Consider the following 19,784-nt stretch of genomic DNA (forward strand, 5'->3'; position numbering starts at 1 on the left):
AGCACATTTATTTCCCTTAACCTCTCACCAAAATATTATAATAACCATTTCTCAACATGTATTGTAAATAAAATTAAACACTACAGACGGATATATTTTTTAATCTGTTAGGTATTTTTTAATCTTTTGCATGTTACGTGTGAAAATAGATCAATGAAAGACGTTTCAGCACATTCATGTTTTGAATTTTATTGATATATATTTTTACTCTCTACATGTTTATGATTGTATAATTTACAGTACATTTAATTATTGTGAGGATTGTAACAATAAAACACAGTATGTCTGATATAAGTACGAGCGCTTTGTGCGTTTCAAGGTGCTTTTGATTGTACTTTTCCCATTAAATGTTTTTTGGTATTCTGCTCTGGCCTAAACACAATAATGAAACACTTTGGAGCAAAAATACAGATAATCAGACCAAAGCTTGAAGCTAAAATTGCAAATATCTCTACAGCAACAGTAAACTTCCCTGGAGAACTGACATAAGCTGGTACAAATGTGACCCACACAGCACAGAATATGAGCATACTGAATGTGATGAATTTAGCTTCATTGAAGTTATCAGGCAACTTCCGTGCCAGAAAAGCTAAAACAAAACAGAGGAAAGCCAAAAGGCCTATATAACCCAACACAGCCCAGAAACCTACAGCTGATCCTAAACTGCACTCCAGAATAATTTTTTCTTTGTAGTGTTGCATATTATTGTTAGGGAAAGGAGGGGATATTGTTAACCAAAGCACACAGATAAGAACCTGAATAAGAGTAAAACCAAGGACACTCATTCGTTGTTGTAAAGGCCCAAACCATTTCATGACGTTACTTCCTGGAAGTGTGGCTTTAAAGGCCATTAACACAACTAATGTTTTCCCCAGAACACAAGAGATACAGAGAACAAAAGTGATCCCAAACGCTGTGTGACGTAACATACAAGACCACTCAGTGGGGCGACCAATGAAAGTAAGTGAACAGAGAAAACACAGAGTCAATGAGAAGAGCAGCAGGAAGCTCAGCTCTGAGTTGTTGGCTTTTACTATGGGAGATGCTCTGTTTTTGTAAAACACTAAAGCCATGCTCAAAGCCACTAAAGAGCCAGCAACAGAAAAAGCAGCAAGGATTATTCCAAGGATCTCATCCCATGACAGAAACTCCACTGGTTTAGGAAGACATTTATTCTTCTCATTATTGGGCCAGTACTCAGGGTGACAGGCGAGACAACCTAAAGAATCTGTAAGATGAAGATTTAATGTTTAAATTATTAAGTAAAAGAAAGACATAATCAGACTGGGTTTTGCAAGCCATAAAGTTAGAAACTTAAAATTGTCAATGCATTCTTGTTGGGATAATTACACATGAGAGCTAGGGAAAATTGCCTAAAGAAACTAGGATGCAATGCATATTAATCATGAGTCATTTATTCATAAGAACACATTACCTGTCTCATTACTGATTTCTCCTTCTGCACATGGAATACAGTCATAACAGCAGACAGGTCGTCCTTTCTGTACAGCCTTCCTAGTGCCTGGAGGACAACTCTCACTGCACACAGACACAGGCACCTGGAGGTGACATTTGACAGGTAACACAAAGCACTCACAGAAAACCACAAGAAGATAGAAACAGAAGAAAACATTTACATACCTTTTCACTTCCATCATTCCAAATTATAGCTCCGTTCAAACTGAATTCTTGGCCTTTAGGCTGGGATGCATCATAGTGACCCACTGTGACAAAGTCAATTGAACCATCTTTCTGACGCTGCCAGTTCACAAGTTCATAGGTGGCTACCGGGTCCCCGTTGGTATCAAATGAAACAGGATAATCATTTTTTGTGAAATTCACTTTCTTGAGCTGTTCAGAAACCTGCGTGAAGGAAATGAGACAGGATTCCTGGTTAACATTACAGATTCGTATTTTACTAAATTATCTTTGCTGATATCCCCACCCGGTACCTAACCTTCTATGACATTTTACACTTCACGGAAACTAAAGTAACATTACAAATATATGCAGATATAAAATTTCTTTGGTAAATAAAACTTTGTTTATGTCACTCGTTTGTATTCTATGTTGTAAATTCGCTTACCTGCTTGGGGTCAATTTTGAAGTTTTTGTCACACTGCGTGCCGTTACAGACAATAGCATGGATGGCATGAGCTATAGCATATGTGGCTTTGTACACCAAGTTAGTGATTCTCAACTGGGATGTATCTGTATACGGGTTCTGTATTGTGCGCAGGTCCTGAGTACCATCACATGCTGGCAAACCAGAGGAAGAACCTATTTGCTGTTTTAAACTACAACTAAATGAGCTTTCCCAAAATTCGGTCAGCAGGGGAGATTTCAGTATCTCCTCTGGTGAGAGGTCAAGTAAAAAATTACGAAACCCAGGAATAACAGAGCGCTGGATCCCAAAGCCCACAGCACCGATGCACATATTAAAGCGCAACATTCCTGGGTCTATGACCCAAGTCTCACTGCCAATCCACTGTAACGGAGGTGGTGGCTCCCGGCTCAGTTCTTCTAAAAGGAAATTAATGTCACCTGAGGCCATGAAAGCAACGATTACACGAGCCGTTGAGCTGCGGATGACATCTGCCACTCTTTTGAGTTTAGTGCGCGGCTGGGTCCTGTAGAAGGCCTCTGAATACTCTACACAGATTCCCTCCTCCTCCGCAGCTTTCAGAATGATGCCATGCCATAGTTCCCGTAGTCTGAATCACTGCGCACCGCCCCGATCCACATCCATCCGAAGTGCTTGACCATTCGTGCCAATGCAGGCCGCTTGATGGTGGTCGCTGGGGATGGTCCTGTAGAACGTAGGATACTGACGCTTATCACTGAGACACGCACAGGTTGCGAAATGACTCACCTGTAATGCATCATTAAGAGGACAAAAAAGAAAAACGTGTCAGCAACCCGACAATATTTCTATAATCTATATTTAACATATTTTTTTCACATCTACATAATATATATCCAGCGAAATATAAAATCAAATCACAACGGTTTCGTAGTCTTTTTTTACACACATTTTAGAATCTTAACAGTTAGATGTCATTATCACATTGGCCTACAAAAACTATTGTAATGTTGTGCTGCTCTTTTAAAAAATATTTATTCAATAATAAGTTGGCACTATGGGAAAAAAAGCACCTGTGGGTATCCAAAACGACCGAAAATTCTTGACATGCTTATAGACGGAGTCGAGCCTGTTTCTCCTACTAGCGCCGTAACAGCAGCAGATTTTGCGCATGAATCAGTGTCATTATAAACTAGATCAAATCCATTGGCGAGCTGCAATGCTACTTTTATTGCCATCGGCACAGATCCACAAGAATCGTAGACTTGGTATCCTAATGTGATGCCCGGTAATAAATTTGAGCTGTTGTTTATCTCTTCAACGGCAAACTGTATGGCGCGACCAAAGCGCAGCTCTCTGGTGTCCATGCTGTTAAAACAAACATCACACAAATACACACTGCATCATAATAACTTGTTATTTGTGCCCTTTTAAAATAAATTATTTTGTGAAAAATAGCTATGTCTGATTACTATGTCACATTTTTTACATGGGCTAACAAACAAAAATGACAAATATATTTCAAATATATTTATATATTTCAAACTCTAACCTGCCACTGCACTCTAGTGGCTGTGGCCGTCTATTGTATGTGCGATTCTCTGCCTTCAGATAGTAATGAATCGTGAAAGCCCCTCCAATAATAAAATCTCCGTCCTTGAAGAGACCAGGCAGCCAGGGATCACCTCGCAGGGCGCAAGTGACTGAATAAACCCCACACAGAGCAGGACAAAGCCTGGTAATGTACAGTATTGTCACTGTTAATATGAGATTAACTTGCATTTCTCCTGCTAGGCCAGCAAGCACTCCAAATGTGAAGTGAACACTTGGCCTTGTTTAAATATGCACTTAAACCACACTGCTGTTTTGTAAAAATACAACTGGGAAACTAAGGAGGGTGTGGTTAATATTTCATATCTGTCAATCATGCTGTATGTGTCTCAAGTGTGTCACACTGAATAGTTTCCTTAACAACAAAATCTAGACCTGCCTCCTTCAAGTTCAACATACTCTTGCCATTCCCATGAAAAATGTGTCACTTGAAAGCATGTTTATTTTATATTTTTTTTGACATCTCACCAAAAGAAGAAAATAAACCTTTCTCCACGCATACTGTAAACATATATAACAACTAATAAAAATTGAACTGCAGGAAGTTAACTCATTTCTAATGTCAGTCACAACATGCCTTGGTTTTAGCTGTCCACTTTTACATGACACTCTTATATTGTTATCACCAAGGTGTGTGGTCAAATGAAGTAAAATTACTTTTTTATTTAATTCCTCATTACTGAAATTATTAACTGCTTGATGATAATTGAATACCAGACATATCAATTCACAATTTGTGTAATATTTCAAGTATTATATACAATTAGATATAATCATATGAATTATAAATCAGAAAAATTGTCTATTTTTCTGTATAAACAACAAAAATATGCTGAAAAGTTAGATAAAACAAACTTGTGTGTGAAAGGAAATCCATGAAATATGACATATAAGTACATTTTAATTTCAGTATATATACAGGGTATCATTAGTGTGAGAGCTGATATTCAGCATAAATGTCATTTTTGTTTGCTTTGTGCGTTTCAAGGTGCTTTTGATTGTACGTTTGCCATTAAATGTTTTTTAGTATTCTGCTCTGGCCTAAACACAATAATGAAACACTTTGGAGCAAAAATACAGATAATCAGACCAAAACTTGAGCTAAAATTGCAAATATCTCTACAGCAACAGTAAACTTCCCTGGAGAACTGACATAAGCTGGTATAAATGTGACCCACACAGCACAGAATATGAGCATACTGAATGTGATGAATTTAGCTTCATTGAAGTTATCAGGCAGCTTTCGGGCCAAAAAAGCTAGAATGAAGCACAAGAGAGCCAGTAGACCAATGTAACCCAGTACAACCCAAAAACCGACAGATGATCCTAAACTGCACTCTAGAATAATTTTTTCTTTGTAGTGTTGCATATTGTTGAAAGGGAAAGGTGGGGATATTGTTAACCAAAGCACACATATAAGAACTTGCACAAGTGTGAAACCAAGAACACTGAGTCTCTGCTGAGGAGGCCCAAACCATTTCATGACGTTACTTCCTGGAAGTGTGGCTTTAAAGGCCATTAACACAACTAATGTTTTACCCAGAACACAAGAGATACAGAGGACAAAAGTGATCCCAAACGCTGTGTGACGTAACATACAGGACCACTCAGTGGGGCGACCAATGAAAGTAAGTGAACAGAGAAAACACAGAGTCAATGAGAAGAGCAGCAGGAAGCTCAGCTCTGAGTTGTTGGCTTTTACTATGGGAGAAGCTCTGTTTTTGTAAAACACTAGAAACATGCTCAAAGCCATTAAAGAGCCAGCAATAGACACAATAACGAGAATGATTCCAAGTATTTCATCCCATGACAGAAACTCCACTGGTTTAGGAAGGCACTTATCTTTCTCTTTATTGGGCCAGTACTCAGGTGAGCATGGACGGCAATCCACAGAATCTGTAGGATGAATCATAGTTAACAAATGGTAACCAAACAGAATAAAGTAATTGGCAACTGCAAAAATTTGATGAAGAGTGACTTACTACATGTAGCTTGGCAAGACGCTAAAACTAGGATATTCAATTTTATAATTATGAATGTTTTTCTCATCAGACTATGTTCAAAAATACATTACTTGTTTCATTACTGATTTCTCCATCTGCACATGGAATACAGTCATAACAGCAGACAGGTCTTCCTTTCTGTCCAGCCTTCCTAGTGCCTGGAGGACAACTCTCACTGCACACAGACACAGGAACCTGGAGGTGACACAAAACACTCACAACCACACCAATAACCACAAGCATATAGAAACAGAAGTAAACATTTACATACCTTTTCACCTCCAGCATTCCAAATGATAGGTCTGCTCAAACTGAATTCTTGGCCTTTAGGCTGGGATGCATCATAGTGACCCACTGTGACAAAGTCAGTTGAACCATCTTTCTGACGCTGCCAGTTCACAAGTTCATAGGTGGCTACTGGGTCCCCGTTGGTATCAAATGAAACAGGATAATTATTTTTTGTGAAATTCACTCTCCTGAGCTGTTCAAAAACCTGCATGAAGGACATTTTGATGCATTTTAAAAGAAGATGTTGCTATGCATGATTTCAATATTAACTGAATAATTCATACAGGGTGTATGAATGTTTTCCAGAAAGTACAAGAATAAAAGTTTCATACAAGCTTTTGTCGGCTGTCATTTAAGACTTACCTGCAGGGGCTCAACTTTCATGTATTTGTCACATTGATTGTCGCTACATACAGTGCCATGGATGGCATGAGCTATAGCATATGTGGCTTTGTACACCATGTTAGTGATTCTCAGTTGAGATGTATCTGTATACGGGTTCTGTATTGTGCGCAGGTCCTGAGTACCATCACATGCTGGCAAACCAGAGGAAGAACCTGTTTGCTGTTTTAAACTACAATCAAATAAGTTTTCCCATAATTCTGTTAATAGGGGAAATTTCAGCACCTGCTCCATAGAGAGGTCAAGCAAATGATTTCGAAATCCCGGAATAACAGAGCGCTGGATCCCAAAGCCCACAGCACCGATGCACAAATTAAAGCGCAACATTTCTGGATCTGTAACCCAAGCCTCACTCCCAATCCAATGTAACGGAGGTGGTGGCTCCTGGCTCAGTTCTTCTAATAAGATTCTCATGTCGCCTGAGGCAAGAAAAGCAACGATAACACGAGCCGTTGACCTGCGGATGACATCTGCCACTCTTTTGAGTTTAGAGCGTGGCTGGGTCCTGTAGAAGGCCTCTGAATACTCTACACAGATTCCCTCCTCCTCTGCAGCTTTCAGAATGATGCCATGCCATTGTTCCCGTAGTCTGAATCACTGCGCACCGCCCCGATCCACATCCATCCGAAGTGCTTGACCATTCGTGCCAATGCAGCCGCTTGATGGTGGTCGCTGGGGATGGTCCTGAAGAAAGTAGGATACTGACGCTTATCACTGAGACACGCACAGGTTGCGTAATGACTCACCTGTGCACCATAAAGAGAAGAAAAAAAGTCAGCTTCAAAAATAAATCATTTTAATCATGTAAAAAATTGTCACACTGAACAATCACCTGTGGAATTCCAAACGGACTTAGAAGTCTTGATATGCTTATAGACGGAGTAGAACCAGATTCTGCAACTACAGCCGTAACAGCAGCAGATTTTGCACATGGACCAGTGTCATTATATACAAGATCAAATCCATTGGTGAGCTGAAACGCTGTTTTTATTGCCATTGGTACAGATGCACATGAATCATAGATATGGTATCCTAAAGTGATGCCCGGTAAGAGATCAGAGCTGTTGTTGATCTCTTCAATGGCAAACTCAAATGCACGAACAAAGCGCATCTCTCTGAATCCCACACTGTAAGCGTAAACAAAGGTAAATAAAAAACACAAAACAGTGGCACATCTGATTTCTCATAATCTAACTATTACACTTCAAACATTAAGTAATTTATCCAAACAATTTCATCACTACATTAAAATCAAACATCATTATTTAATTCATATAAAGCGTTCTATTCCATCAAACTTGCATATGCTAACCTCCCAGTGCATTCTAGTGGCTGTGGCCATCTAGTGAAGGTGTGTTTCTCTGCCTTCAGATAGTCGTGAATGGAGAAAACCCCTCCAATAAGAAAATCTCCATCCTTGAAGAGGGCAGGAGGATGGGGATCACCTTGCAGGATGCAGGTGACAGAATAAACCCCACACAGAGCAGGTGTAATGTACAGTATTGTCACTGTCAAGAACAGATGCATTTCCCCTGCAAGGCCAGCAAACACTCCAAATGTGAGGGGAACATCATGGCATGTTAAATAGCCACTGGTGTTCTCTGTGGAAATCAATTTGCATTGGAAATGTGTAAGAGGTGTGGTTAATACTGTATCTGTATATCACAATGGTAGATGATAATGACATTGTCTTGTGTTTACTGTCATCCCCAAGTTTAAAAATCTTTTAATGTGTCTTATTGAACAAAAACCTTCAAGCCAGCTCAATTAAAGGGTACCTAAACGGATTCCAATTTTTCCATAAACAAATTTAACTCCACCTACCCAGCTATAGCCAGTTCTCAAGCTTCATGCTCACCAAGGAATCCAAAGAGCTCAACCCGTCCGCCTGCCCGGACACAAGACAACCTATAACTTTGGATATAATGACAAAATGTATTTCTACCCTCCGCAGAGGCTACCACTCCATGCGCACCGCCTGCACCCTCAACACCATGTTCACTCTGGCTTTTTCAGATTTCTCAAATGCTCTGAAAAGACCACTACGTCCAGCTTTAACCCTTCAGTCCACCCCTCCATCTCTGACTTAGCAGTGCTTGACGCAGAAACAATCTCCTTCCACATCAAGCAAAGACAGATCAACTCAAAAAAGGGCATTTCATCTACATATTCAACCTTCAATCACCCATCCAGCCTTACCAAACCCTCCTTGCCTATGTACATTTCAGAAGACCACAGGAAAAATCCCTATCTGACCATCTCTTCATAGACGACACCTGTCGTCCAGCCTCACGTTTTTGGTTATAAAACCGCCTTGCTTCAATCTGGCATTCCCGCAGAACCTTTCTCTAGCCATTCCTTTAGCATCGGCGCAGCTACCACAGCCGCCCAAAAAAGGTCTCTCCCAGCCTCCGATCCACACTTTCACAAGCATAAACGTGATAAAACTGACTAAAAAACAGAAAACATCTTTGGGTAAAAATTATCATATCATATTTTGGCTCCTGTGAAAAAGAGCAGGGAAAGGACAGGGTTTGTGACCTGTACTGCAGCCAGCCAGCAGAGGTCAAATCAAATAGCCCGTAGCTTCACTTTTCAGGGCGTGTGAGGCACACCTGGAATCCAGTACCACACATTTTTGTAGGCTTACCCAGAAGTAAGAACCATGCTGGTTCCCTTCACCGAAAGGCTATGCATTTTTCCCATAGACTTTTGGAAGATCGCAAAAAATAAACTCTGTGATTAACAAAGGTTTATGATGTTAATACGTGTGGTCTATCAATGTAATCTAAACAAACTAACACAGCATTTGTTAATTTTGAAGCTGAAATATAATCGGCGGAAGTAAAAAGCTAACACGACGCTATACTTAAGGTCACTCAATATCAACGTCAACCCCACCAACCCTCCAACAACTCTTTATTAACTCACAAACTTTATTAAAAATGTGTTCCCTGGTAAAAATTACTCTGTGAATGAATCTGCATCTACCTTTTAAGAGATCTGTGCCCATGTTGCATTATTTGTGAGCTTTATATGTGCGATGACGTCTAACGTTGCTAAAAGTGACCTCTTTTGGCGGGGACGTGTTAGCAACTGCCACTTTTAATTACATTTAAATAATCACAAGTAGGTTATAATTATAGTGTTTTATGTCGTAGTATGAACTTTGAAAATATTTAGAGGTTTTGTTTACCTCAGACCTTATTCTGGGCGATTTAACAAAACCTATTTGACAAACCCATAGACTTTGAAGCAACGGAACCGGAAGTCCTAAAATTCTAACACAATTCCGGGTTTTGCATACAAAAATATGACATCTCGGCTCCCTATTTACCATGTTGTTTCTACAGTAGCCCTTAAAGGACAAACTGCTCACGGAGTACGTTTCGTTTACATTTACATTTATGCATTTGACAGACACTTTTATCCAAAGTGACTTGCACTGTATTATACTATACAATTGTTTCTAAATCCGTGCAATCCCTGGGATCTTAGCGCCATGCTCTAACAACTGAGCTACAGGAAAGCGGTAAAGCAAGAAAAGCTGGAAATACTATCTCCTTCAGGAAAGAATCAAAAACGTGATGACATGTTTGTCCTGGGGGGGCACGGTGGCTTAGTGGTTCGCACGTTTGCCTCACACCTCCAGGGTTGGGGGTTCGATTCCCGCTTCCGACTTGTGTGTGTGGAGTTTGCATGTTCTCCCCGTGCCTCGGGGGTTTCCTCCGGGTACTCTGGTTTCCTCCCCTGGTCCAAAGACATGCATGGTAGGTTGATTGGCATCTCTGGAAAAATTGTCCGTAGGGTGTGAGTGCGTGAGTGCGTGAGTGAATGAGTGAGTGTGTGTGTGTGCCCTGCGATGGGTTGGCACTCCATCCAGGGTGTATCCTGCCTTGATGCCCGATGACTCCTGAGATAGGCACAGGCTCCCCGTGACCCGAGGTAGTTCGGATAAGCGGTAGAAAATGGATGGATGGATGTTTGTCCTGTGTCAGCCTTCGTAGTGCTTCAAAAGGGAGGGGTGGACATTGGTTGCAATTCGCAACCTCACCACTAGATGCCTCTAAATTTCATACACTGGGCATTTAAAACCAGTGGTTTTATTTATAATGTTGAAATTTGAATAAAAATGAAAAGATAACAATTTAATATGAGTTGTATTTATTTATGAGGGTGGGGGTCATGTTGCGGTTTCATTAACATTTGTAATACGTACACAATTTGATAAATATAGTTATTTGTCTTTTCCCATGAGATGTTGTTTGGTGTTTTTCTCTGGCTTAACTAAAATTATATAAACCTTTGGGGTGAAAAGACAGAGCAGCAGACCAAAACTAGAGGCTAAAATAGCGAAAATCTCTACAGCTGTTGTGAATTTTCCAGGTGAACTGACATATGCAGGTACAAAAGCCAACCAAACAGCACAAAAAATAAGCATGCTGAAAGTGATGTACTTGGCCTCATTAAAATTGCCCGGCAACTTTCGAGCCAAAAAAGCCAGAAAAAAGCAAACACAGGCCAGGAGGCCGATATATCCCAGCACACACCAGAAGGCCAGATCAGAGCCAACACTGCAATCCAGAATGATCTTAGACTGTTGATATTTAGTGTTTCTATAGGGGAACGGTGGGGACACTATAAGCCAGGTAGTACATATCAACACTTGAACTAAAGTGCAGCTAAAGATGATGATTCTCTGCTGTGTGGGACCCAACCATTTCATGATATTGTTTCCAGGTCGAGTAGCTGTAAACGCTGCTAATACCACTAAAGTCTTTCCCAGGATGCAGGAGATGCAGAGAGAGAAGGTGATGCTGAAAGCAGTGTGTCTGAGCATGCAGGACCAGGATGTGGGTTCTCCAATGAACACCAAAGAACACAGAAAACACAGAGTCAAAGATAGCAGGATGAAGAAACTGAGCTCTGAGTTATTGATGCGTACTATAGGCGTGTTTCTGTAATACAGAAATACAGCAAACACCGCTAAAGTGAGACAGGCTCCGATTACAGCTATCACTGTTAGGGTCATCCCCATTGCATCGTGGGTCAGGAATTCAACCACTTTAGGAATGCATACAGTTCCATCAGCATTAGACCAGTAATCTTCAGTACAGGACATACAGTCTATTGAATCTAAAGAGAGGAAACACTGCACAAATGAATATGAAGGTCACTTTTTATGAGAATTATGACTGTGTGACCGACCTGTCTGATTACTGATTTTGCCACTGTCACAGGGTACACAGTCAAAGCAGCATAGAGTCTCCCCAGGACGGACCGCCTTCCTGAATCCTCGAGTGCAGCTGTTGCTGCACACAGATACCAGCACCTGCTCAAGCCACAGATCCACACAAACATTACCAAAGATAATGTGTGGATTTGTATGCATTATTACAGTTATGTATTGGTGATGTGTACAAAACAAGAAATAAATGATGGTGAAAATATGGTAGGGACATACTATGCGGTTAGGGAAATACACGATTCAGTTTGGCTTATTGACAGACCTGCCATCTGATCAACAGTTGGGCAATTCCAGCGTAGTGGATGTGATTTTTTAGTCAAAACTTTAATTATAAATTCTCAGTGAATGTTTTTATACCCAATATATTAAATCCTATGTTTATATGATACCCATGATGATAGAGTCCAGATATCAAAAAATATCAGTCTATGCATTTTTATTTTAAATGAGAGAACAATTCATTTGTTATGGATGTGACAAAAAAGGATGCACGTTCTTAAGAGACAACAAACTTTATAGGATTTTTGAGAATAAAAATGTACAAATCAGAAGCAACAAGTGGAGGGGGGGTGGCTCTTCATAGATCGAGAAATAATTCTTTTATTTTCATTTTCATTTGCCCATTTATGAGGAATATATATCATTATGGATGTGACTTCGGTTATGATATAGCAATAAACTTACCCGACTTTTCAAAAACATAACTTTAAGAACACAAAAAATGGGTATTGAAATCACTAAATGTAGACATCTGTGACCTATCTGGAGGGTTAAAACCTTCGGTAAAAATCTTTTTTCATCTTAAGGTTGACATTTGCATGGAATTGCCCAGTTGTTTAAGTCACTTACCTCCATTTGACCCTACAGAACTTCAGAACATGGAATCTCATGTACTGAAATACACTGTGAGAACAGCTTGCCTCAGTCTGATGGCCAGGCCACATGATTTCCCCCTCCTGGATGACCAGCTCTTGGCCTGATTCTTGTGCACCATCGAACATGCCCACATTAACAAACTCAATATTTCCAGCCGAGCCCCTCTGCCAGTTTATGAGGTCATACGATGGAATTGAGTCACCTTTCATGTCAAACTTCACTGTCTCTCCTGAAATAGCGAATGACACCTCTTGGAGATAGTGCTGTAACTGTGAAATATTGCATTGATGAGATAAACTCTTTACAAATCATCATTTTGTACATTTGACATGAATCATGTACGCAGTCACTTTAATGAGTACCTGCCACGGGTAGACATTATCTATGTTTGCACATGTGGAGTTATTAAAAGGCCCTTTCCCAGGACTACATTGAATGAGATTATGCAGAGAATGAGCAATGGCATACACTCCTTTATAAACATTATAGGAAATACGAAGGCTGGAAGTGTTCATATAGGCAGAGTGCTGCTCCCTAAGAGTCTCCTGCCCGGTGCAGGGGGGCAGATGACTGTTCACGCTGGAGGATGAAGACGGGGAACAGCCATATAAAGCCCCCCAGAGCTCCTGAACCAAAGTGTTAGAGGGATATCTCTCTGGGTTCACCGTCATGAGATACTCCCTTAACCCTGGGATCTGACCCTGTCGGATTCCAAATCCAATGGTCCCACCCAGGAAAGGATAATACTCACTCCCTGTGAATACTGAGGATGTCACCCATGCCTCACTAGCAATCCACTGTATACCAGTGACGTTCTGCTCCATGTAATCTGTCAGGAAGGGGGTGAGCTCCCCTTCAGCAGAGAACACTACCACCACCCGAGCAGTGGAGGTGCTCATGACACGGATGATTTCTAGCGCCCTCCGGCGGTCATATAGCAGAGGGATCATTTCCTGATATGCTACACATACGTCCGTGCCCTCCAGCTCCTTCAGTAAACCTTGAAGGGCAAAGCGACCGTACTCGTGATCTCCTCGTACCACTCCGACCCAGGTCCATTGAAAATGCCGCAGGAGTTTTGCAATGGCCTTCACTTGATAGTCATCACTAGGGATGACCCTAAAGAATGTAGGGAACTCTCTCCGATCACTCAGACAGGCGCAGGATGAAAAATAACTGATCTGTTATGAGGGGGAAAAAAGAGAATTGTGATAACATTTTGAAAAATCCTGGATCACACAAAGTGTCTGTAAATCATATAATGAGTCAATTGTTGTCCATTGATGTCTGGAAAAAAAGATCTCTGTTCTGATTCTTTACGCTCAACCATTCACACACACATACAAATTTGTCCCACAGGCGAACCACAATTAGAGAGAACACATATAATCTAACATAAATATCTCACCATTGGAATTCTGAATGACTTTAACATTCTAGAAAGTACAATAGACTGAGCTGATCCGGATTCTCCTATAATAGCAAGCAGTGGACTGGCACCTGAACACATGGGGCTTTCTTCCTCATTTGGCCCATTTAAAACAGCTACTGCTGATCTCTGGCCAGTCAGAGGATATGCACAAGAGTCAAATGTTTTGTAACCGATCGTGTGGTTAGGTAAGAGATCATTTCTTCTGTTTATTTCCTCTATTGCAAGCTGCATTGTAATGGCCCAGCGGAAAGCTCTCGGATCAAACCTGCAAATAAAGCGAATGGACATTCAGTAAAGGCAAATGCATACCATCACAAACATGTTGTGATCATTTTTACAGTACATGTTTAATTTTAAAAGGTTTTTGACAGTGCAGAGAATAAAGACTTGCTACTCACCCGTTACATTTGACCGGCCCTGGTTTGTAAGTACAATTGAGGTCTGGCATCTCCTGATTATAGTGCAAAGGAAAAATACCACCTATTATAAATTCTCCACCAGCCGCCAAGCCTGGCTCAAAGTCATTTCGTAGGATGCATTTGGAGGCATGTCCTAAAGTAAGTGCACTGAGACGCTGAACCAGAAGCCACAGCAGCAAGGCAGTCATGCTCAGAAATGTCTGCCTCCACCAGCATGAATACAGAGGGCAGTATACAGTTATATATATACTAGACACAAATCTCCATGCATCTCATTATGTGTCATTCTCATGTGTCATCGCCAAGATTCACAATAACAGAGATATGTCTGTAAATGCTTTATTAACATCCTTCTTTTTTTAACTCCAGTAGTAGGATAGAATCCATGATTATACACATTTTAATCATTGGAGAAAAAAGGAAATTATTTACGAAATGATTTGTTTATTTATAATGCATAAATGTTTACATTCCATGATGTCTGATGTATTTTAAGTTATACTTAGTATTTTACATGATGATATCACAAATTAAAATAAAAATAGCATTTTCTCAAGCTGTGTGGGTATGTATTTTTCCCATTTAATTTTGTTTCATTTGAACCTGAACCTTATGTGTTATACTAAAAGAAAAAATTTGGAAAAAATTATTTAGTGCCCTTTCCAATAAGATGTTGCTTGGTGTTTTTTTCAGGCTTCAGTAATATAATATAACACTTTGGAGCAAATAAGCAGAGCAGCAGACCGAAACTTGAAGCTAAAATGGCGAAAATCTCTACAGCAGTTGTAAATTTACCAGGCTGGCTGACATATGCGGGTACAAAAGCCAACCAAACAGCACAAAAAATAAGCATGCTGAAAGTGATGTACTTGGCCTCATTAAAATTGCCCGGCAACTTTCGAGCCAAAAAAGCCAGAAAAAAGCAAACACAGGCCAGGAGGCCGATATATCCCAGCACACACCAGAAGGCCAGATCAGAGCCAACACTGCAATCCAGAATGATCTTAGACTGTTGATATTTAGTGTTTCTATAGGGGAACGGTGGGGACACTACAAGCCAGGCAGTACATATCAACACTTGAACTAAAGTGCAGCTGAAGATGATGATTCTCTGCTGTGTGGGGCCCAACCATTTCATGATATTGTTTCCAGGTCGAGTAGCTGTGAACGCTGCTAATACCACTAAAGTCTTTCCCAGGATGCAGGAGATGCAGAGAGAGAAGGTGATGCTGAAAGCAGTGTGTCTGAGCATGCAGGACCAGGATGTGGGTTCTCCAATGAACACCAAAGCACACAGAAAACACAGAGTCAAAGAAAACAGGATGAAGAAACTGAGCTCCGAGTTATTGATGCGGACTATAGGCGTTCCTCTGTTGTACAGAAATATCAAGAGCACTGTGATAGTCAGAAACGCTCCCACAATAGCTATCACAGTCAGGGCGATTCCCATTGCATCATGGGTAAGAAACTCAACTACCTTCGGCACACATATTGTTCCGTTTATATTGGACCAGTAATCTTCAGGGCAAGACAGGCAATCTATTGAATCTAAGATAATTGCAAAAAACAGTCAGAGAGTGCATGACAGGAATAAACCAGCATTTGATGTCTGTAAGAAAAAAAAAGAGTACCTGTTTGATAACTGATCTTGCCACTTTCACATGGAACACAGTCAAAGCAGCACAGAGGCTGCCCACGACGGACAGCCTTCCTAAATCCTGGTATACATCTATCAGTGCACACAGAGACAGGTACCTATATATAAATATATCAAAACAAAGTCCTTTTACATTTAATTAATTTGTCAGGAATATGGAAGACAATTGTATTATGCATTTGGTATAATTAGGTTTTAGTAAATACACTCTAAGTAAGAGCTTTTTTTAAAAATACAGCTACATTTTGACAAAGTACACTATGCAGTCACTTTAATGTATGCGGGGGTGGATTGATTACATAGTTCTATTAATATATTATATTAGAAAATGAACCACGAGGGTGGCAGTGCAGCGCACAGTCAACACCTTGCCTTATTTTGTTGGTTAGACCACATGATGGCCTCCTCCTCAATCACCAGTTCTTTCCCTGTATGCTGAGCACCGTCATACAGGCCCACTTTAACAAACTCAATATCTCCACTTGAGTGTCTTTGCCAGTTTATTAAATCATAATATGGGGTTGCATCTCCTTTCTTATCAAAGTTAACGTTTTCTCCAGAAATTGAGAAGGAAACTTCCTGAAGGTAATGCTGAAGCTAATGTGCATTAAAAAAAAAACAGATGAAGAGAAAGACTGTTAACTGGAAACAACATTTTTTTTCAATGATAATTATTTGAACAAAAAATAGATTTATATTAAACAATTTTATATTATTTATTGGTTACACTTTACAATTAGGTTGTATTTGTTAACATGCATTAACATCAGTTATTAATCTTTGTTAATGTTACTTAATGCAAATACAATTATTCATGTGCCAATGTTCTATTTTAACATTAGTATGAACTAAAATTAATAAAAGCTGAAGAAGTTTTGTTCATTGGTAATTCGTGTTGCATCATTTAATTTTATTGTAAAGTTTTAACAATTTATCACATACATTACTATTTATTAGTTATATTTTGTATTATTAGTTAGATTTTGTGGGACAAGTCAATTCTTATCATACCCTAAAGTATTTTTACCTGCAGTGGAAACACATGGTTGAAATCTGCACATGAGAAATTCTCAAACGGTCCATTTCCAGGTGTACAGTGAATGAGATTATGTAGAGAATAAGCAAAGGCGTACACCGCTTTATACACATTATAGCTGACACGAGGGCTAGTTGTGTTCATGTATGCAGAATGCTCTTCTCTGAGCGTCTCTTTTCCTGTACAGGAGGGCAGATGACCGTTTAAACTGATAGAAGGTGAACAACCGTAGAGAGCTTCCCAAAGCTCCTGAACCTGAGGGTTAGACGGATACTCTTCTGGATTCACTGTTTTGAGATAATCCTCCAGACCTGGAATGTGTCCTTGACGAATCGCAAACCCAATTGTGCCGTGTAAGAATGGATAAGATTCTGCTAAAATGGAGGCTGTAACCCAAGCCTCACTTGCAATCCATTGAATTTCTGTGATATTCTGAATCATAAACTCTCTCAAGAACGGATAAAATTCCCCCTCTACTGAAAAAACAACTACAACCTTAGCTGTGGATTCTTTCATTACTTTTAAAATCTTGAGGACTTTTTCTCTGGTGTAGTCTTTTGGGATCATTTCATGATAAGCCAAACAAATGTCAGTGTTTTCAATTTCTCGTTTCAAGCCCTGTAAAGCAAACCTGCCGTAGTCATGGTCTTCAGTGACCACGCCAATCCATGTCCAGCCGAACTTCTTTAAGAGCTGTGCAATAGCTTTGACCTGATAATCATCATTGGGAATCACTCTGAAAAATGTTGGGAACTGCTTTCGGTCGCTTAGACAAGAGCAGGTTGAGAAGAAGCTTATCTGGGAGTTAAAATTAAGAAGAAAAATATACCAAAGTCTATACGTTAATGTCTCAAGTTAATCATGTTTTACATATGGTATGTCACAAATGCGCAAAACACTGAAGATAAGAATATTTACAATTTAGAAACCACATGCATCTTATTACCATGGGTATTTTGAAAGGCTGCAGAGTTCTGGAAAGTACAATAGATTGTGAGGAACCAGATTCCCCTACTAATCCTATTAAAGGAGCAGATGCAGAACACATTACACTTTGCATAACATCCTGCCCGTTCAATACGGCCAAGACTGCTTTCTGAGCTGTTACAGGGGTGGAGCAGGAGTCAAATATCCTGAAGGCCAGAGTATGGTTGGGCAGGAGGTCTTTTCTGTGGTTTATCTGTTCCACTGCAAGCTTCATTGTGAGAGCCCAGCGGAAGGCCCTTGGATCAAACCTGCATACAGAAGACTCATAAAAATAACTTAATACAATTACTTTTCGAACAATAATCTGACATATCAAAACTTGATTTAAATTTAAAAAACATGTATAAACACAAGACCAAATTTTGAATAGCCAAGCTCATATCCTTACCCTCGACACTGTGCTGCTAAGGGTCTCATTTTGTAATCTGTTGGTGGAAGCTCAACTCTGTAATGCAAAGGAAAAATTCCTCCTATTGTGAAGTCTCCAGTAGTTAAAAACACTGGTAGATCAAAGTCATCCTGTGCGGAGCAGTTTGGAGACACAGCTGCACTGGACAGGTGAAACACAAAGACAAAAATGTAAATCATTGTTCTTTCGAGCTCCACATAAACAAAGACTTAGGACATATCTTGTTTCCTGAGGTTTTAAATGGCTAGTCATGCTCCTTGCATATCATTATGTCTGACGTATTCTTGGGTTATTTGCTGAATCGGTTATGTGTAATATTATCCATGATGTAGCTAAGGGAGATAACTGTCTTGTGTTCTTAAAACACACATAAAACACTTCAGAAGAAAAAACATCAAATTTTAAACTACATAGGGTATTGTTTTCAATCAAATATCAAAACGTTTTTTTCAGTGTCAGACTTTGTTGATATTGTTAAAGGATTCACACAAAAAATAAAAAATCTGTCATCATTCATTAGCCCCCATGTTGTTCAAAACCAGAATATGATTTTCTTTTGAAATCAAAACACAAAATGAGACATTTTGAGAAATGTTTCAAAGGTTTTGTGTCCATACAATGGAAGTCAACGGAGGCCAACATTATTTGGTTACGAACATTCTTTAAAATATCTTTTTGTGTTCTACAGATTAAGGCAAATCATACAGCCTTGAAATTGGTGTCATCAATTGCGTATAAATAACACGCTGTTGCATTATCATGTAATACGTACGCCAAAGTTCAATTTTGCGTGCATATGATACGTCAATGTTTGCGTACAATTTGATGAAGAGTAGCCATTTTTAAACATACACGAAGTCAAAAACACTGAAATAATTAAAATAATACTGTTATGTATAGGGTTTGGGTTAGGGGACAGGTTAATGAGACAAATTGCTGTCTATTATGCACACACGCTTAACTGGCGAATCATATTCATGCAAAAATAGGCGAATTGTATGCGCTCAAAATCGAACTATGGCGTACATATTACATGATATTGCACAGCGCGTGTTATTTATACCCAATTCATGAGAATGGGCTGCTCTGGAAACTGTTGTAACACTCTCCGCCTGCACGTTCCTCACTGGACTCCAATTCCCACGATTCCCTGCGCACACACCTGTCATTGTTCATTTCATCTGCACCTGTTTTCTATTGGACTCATTATTTGGATCCCGTTCCAGGATGTGTGCCCCCTGGATCGCGTTCCAGGACGTATATGCCCCTGGATCCCGTTACAGCAGTGATGGCATTGCCGGCGGCCTTTGTCTGGGCGGCCATCATCCCCAAC

The 19,784-nt window shown here is 39.9% G+C and overlaps 3 protein-coding genes and 1 pseudogene across 3 annotated transcripts; all 4 read right to left on the reverse strand.

The window, feature by feature from the left end:
- Positions 1-314: 314 nt before the first annotated feature.
- On the reverse strand, positions 315-3,865 carry LOC130435958 (extracellular calcium-sensing receptor-like; annotated as a pseudogene).
- A 913-nt stretch (positions 3,866-4,778) lies between these two features.
- Positions 4,779-7,914, reverse strand: LOC130435959 (extracellular calcium-sensing receptor-like). The gene is given in 7 exon segments (XM_056766855.1): positions 4,779-5,590; positions 5,769-5,892; positions 5,969-6,190; positions 6,349-6,947; positions 6,950-7,133; positions 7,220-7,514; positions 7,700-7,914. Coding segments are annotated over 7 exon segments (2,451 nt in total).
- A 2,710-nt stretch (positions 7,915-10,624) lies between these two features.
- LOC130435207 (extracellular calcium-sensing receptor) lies at positions 10,625-14,547 on the reverse strand. The gene is made up of 6 exons (XM_056765629.1): positions 14,342-14,547; positions 13,920-14,208; positions 12,874-13,692; positions 12,556-12,780; positions 11,596-11,719; positions 10,625-11,523 (listed from the first exon to the last, which is right to left on the reverse strand). Exons 1-6 carry the CDS (start codon positions 14,389-14,391, stop codon positions 10,625-10,627), a joined length of 2,406 nt encoding a protein of 801 aa, XP_056621607.1. The 5' UTR covers positions 14,392-14,547.
- A 435-nt stretch (positions 14,548-14,982) lies between these two features.
- Positions 14,983-19,719, reverse strand: LOC130435205 (extracellular calcium-sensing receptor-like). Its single transcript, XM_056765622.1, has 7 exons — positions 19,614-19,719; positions 18,431-18,592; positions 18,002-18,290; positions 17,047-17,853; positions 16,392-16,616; positions 15,994-16,117; positions 14,983-15,910 (listed from the first exon to the last, which is right to left on the reverse strand). Exons 1-7 carry the CDS (start codon positions 19,625-19,627, stop codon positions 15,009-15,011), a joined length of 2,523 nt encoding a protein of 840 aa, XP_056621600.1. The 5' UTR covers positions 19,628-19,719; the 3' UTR covers positions 14,983-15,008.
- Positions 19,720-19,784: the final 65 nt, after the last annotated feature.

The sequence above is a fragment of the Triplophysa dalaica genome, chromosome 14 (genome assembly GCF_015846415.1).
Source record: "Triplophysa dalaica isolate WHDGS20190420 chromosome 14, ASM1584641v1, whole genome shotgun sequence".
In the NCBI taxonomy this organism is placed as follows: domain Eukaryota; kingdom Metazoa; phylum Chordata; class Actinopteri; order Cypriniformes; family Nemacheilidae; genus Triplophysa; species Triplophysa dalaica.

What these genes read in the sequence shown, in the direction of transcription:
- LOC130435207 (XM_056765629.1), bottom strand. Translation starts at nt 14,391, where the DNA reads ATGCCAGACCTCAATTGTACTTACAAACCAGGGCCGGTCAAATGTAAC. An exon ending in AGTCATTCAGAATTCCAATG is followed by an intron (nt 13,693 to 13,919) that starts GTGAGATATTTA and finishes CCCTCATAACAG; the next exon opens with ATCAGTTATTTTTCATCCTG. An exon ending in ATAATGTCTACCCGTGGCAG is followed by an intron (nt 12,781 to 12,873) that starts GTACTCATTAAA and finishes AATATTTCACAG; the next exon opens with TTACAGCACTATCTCCAAGA.
- LOC130435205 (XM_056765622.1), bottom strand. An exon ending in TTAGCAGCACAGTGTCGAGG is followed by an intron (nt 18,291 to 18,430) that starts GTAAGGATATGA and finishes TTCTGTATGCAG; the next exon opens with GTTTGATCCAAGGGCCTTCC. An exon ending in GGTCTAACCAACAAAATAAG is followed by an intron (nt 16,118 to 16,391) that starts GCAAGGTGTTGA and finishes ATTTATATATAG; the next exon opens with GTACCTGTCTCTGTGTGCAC.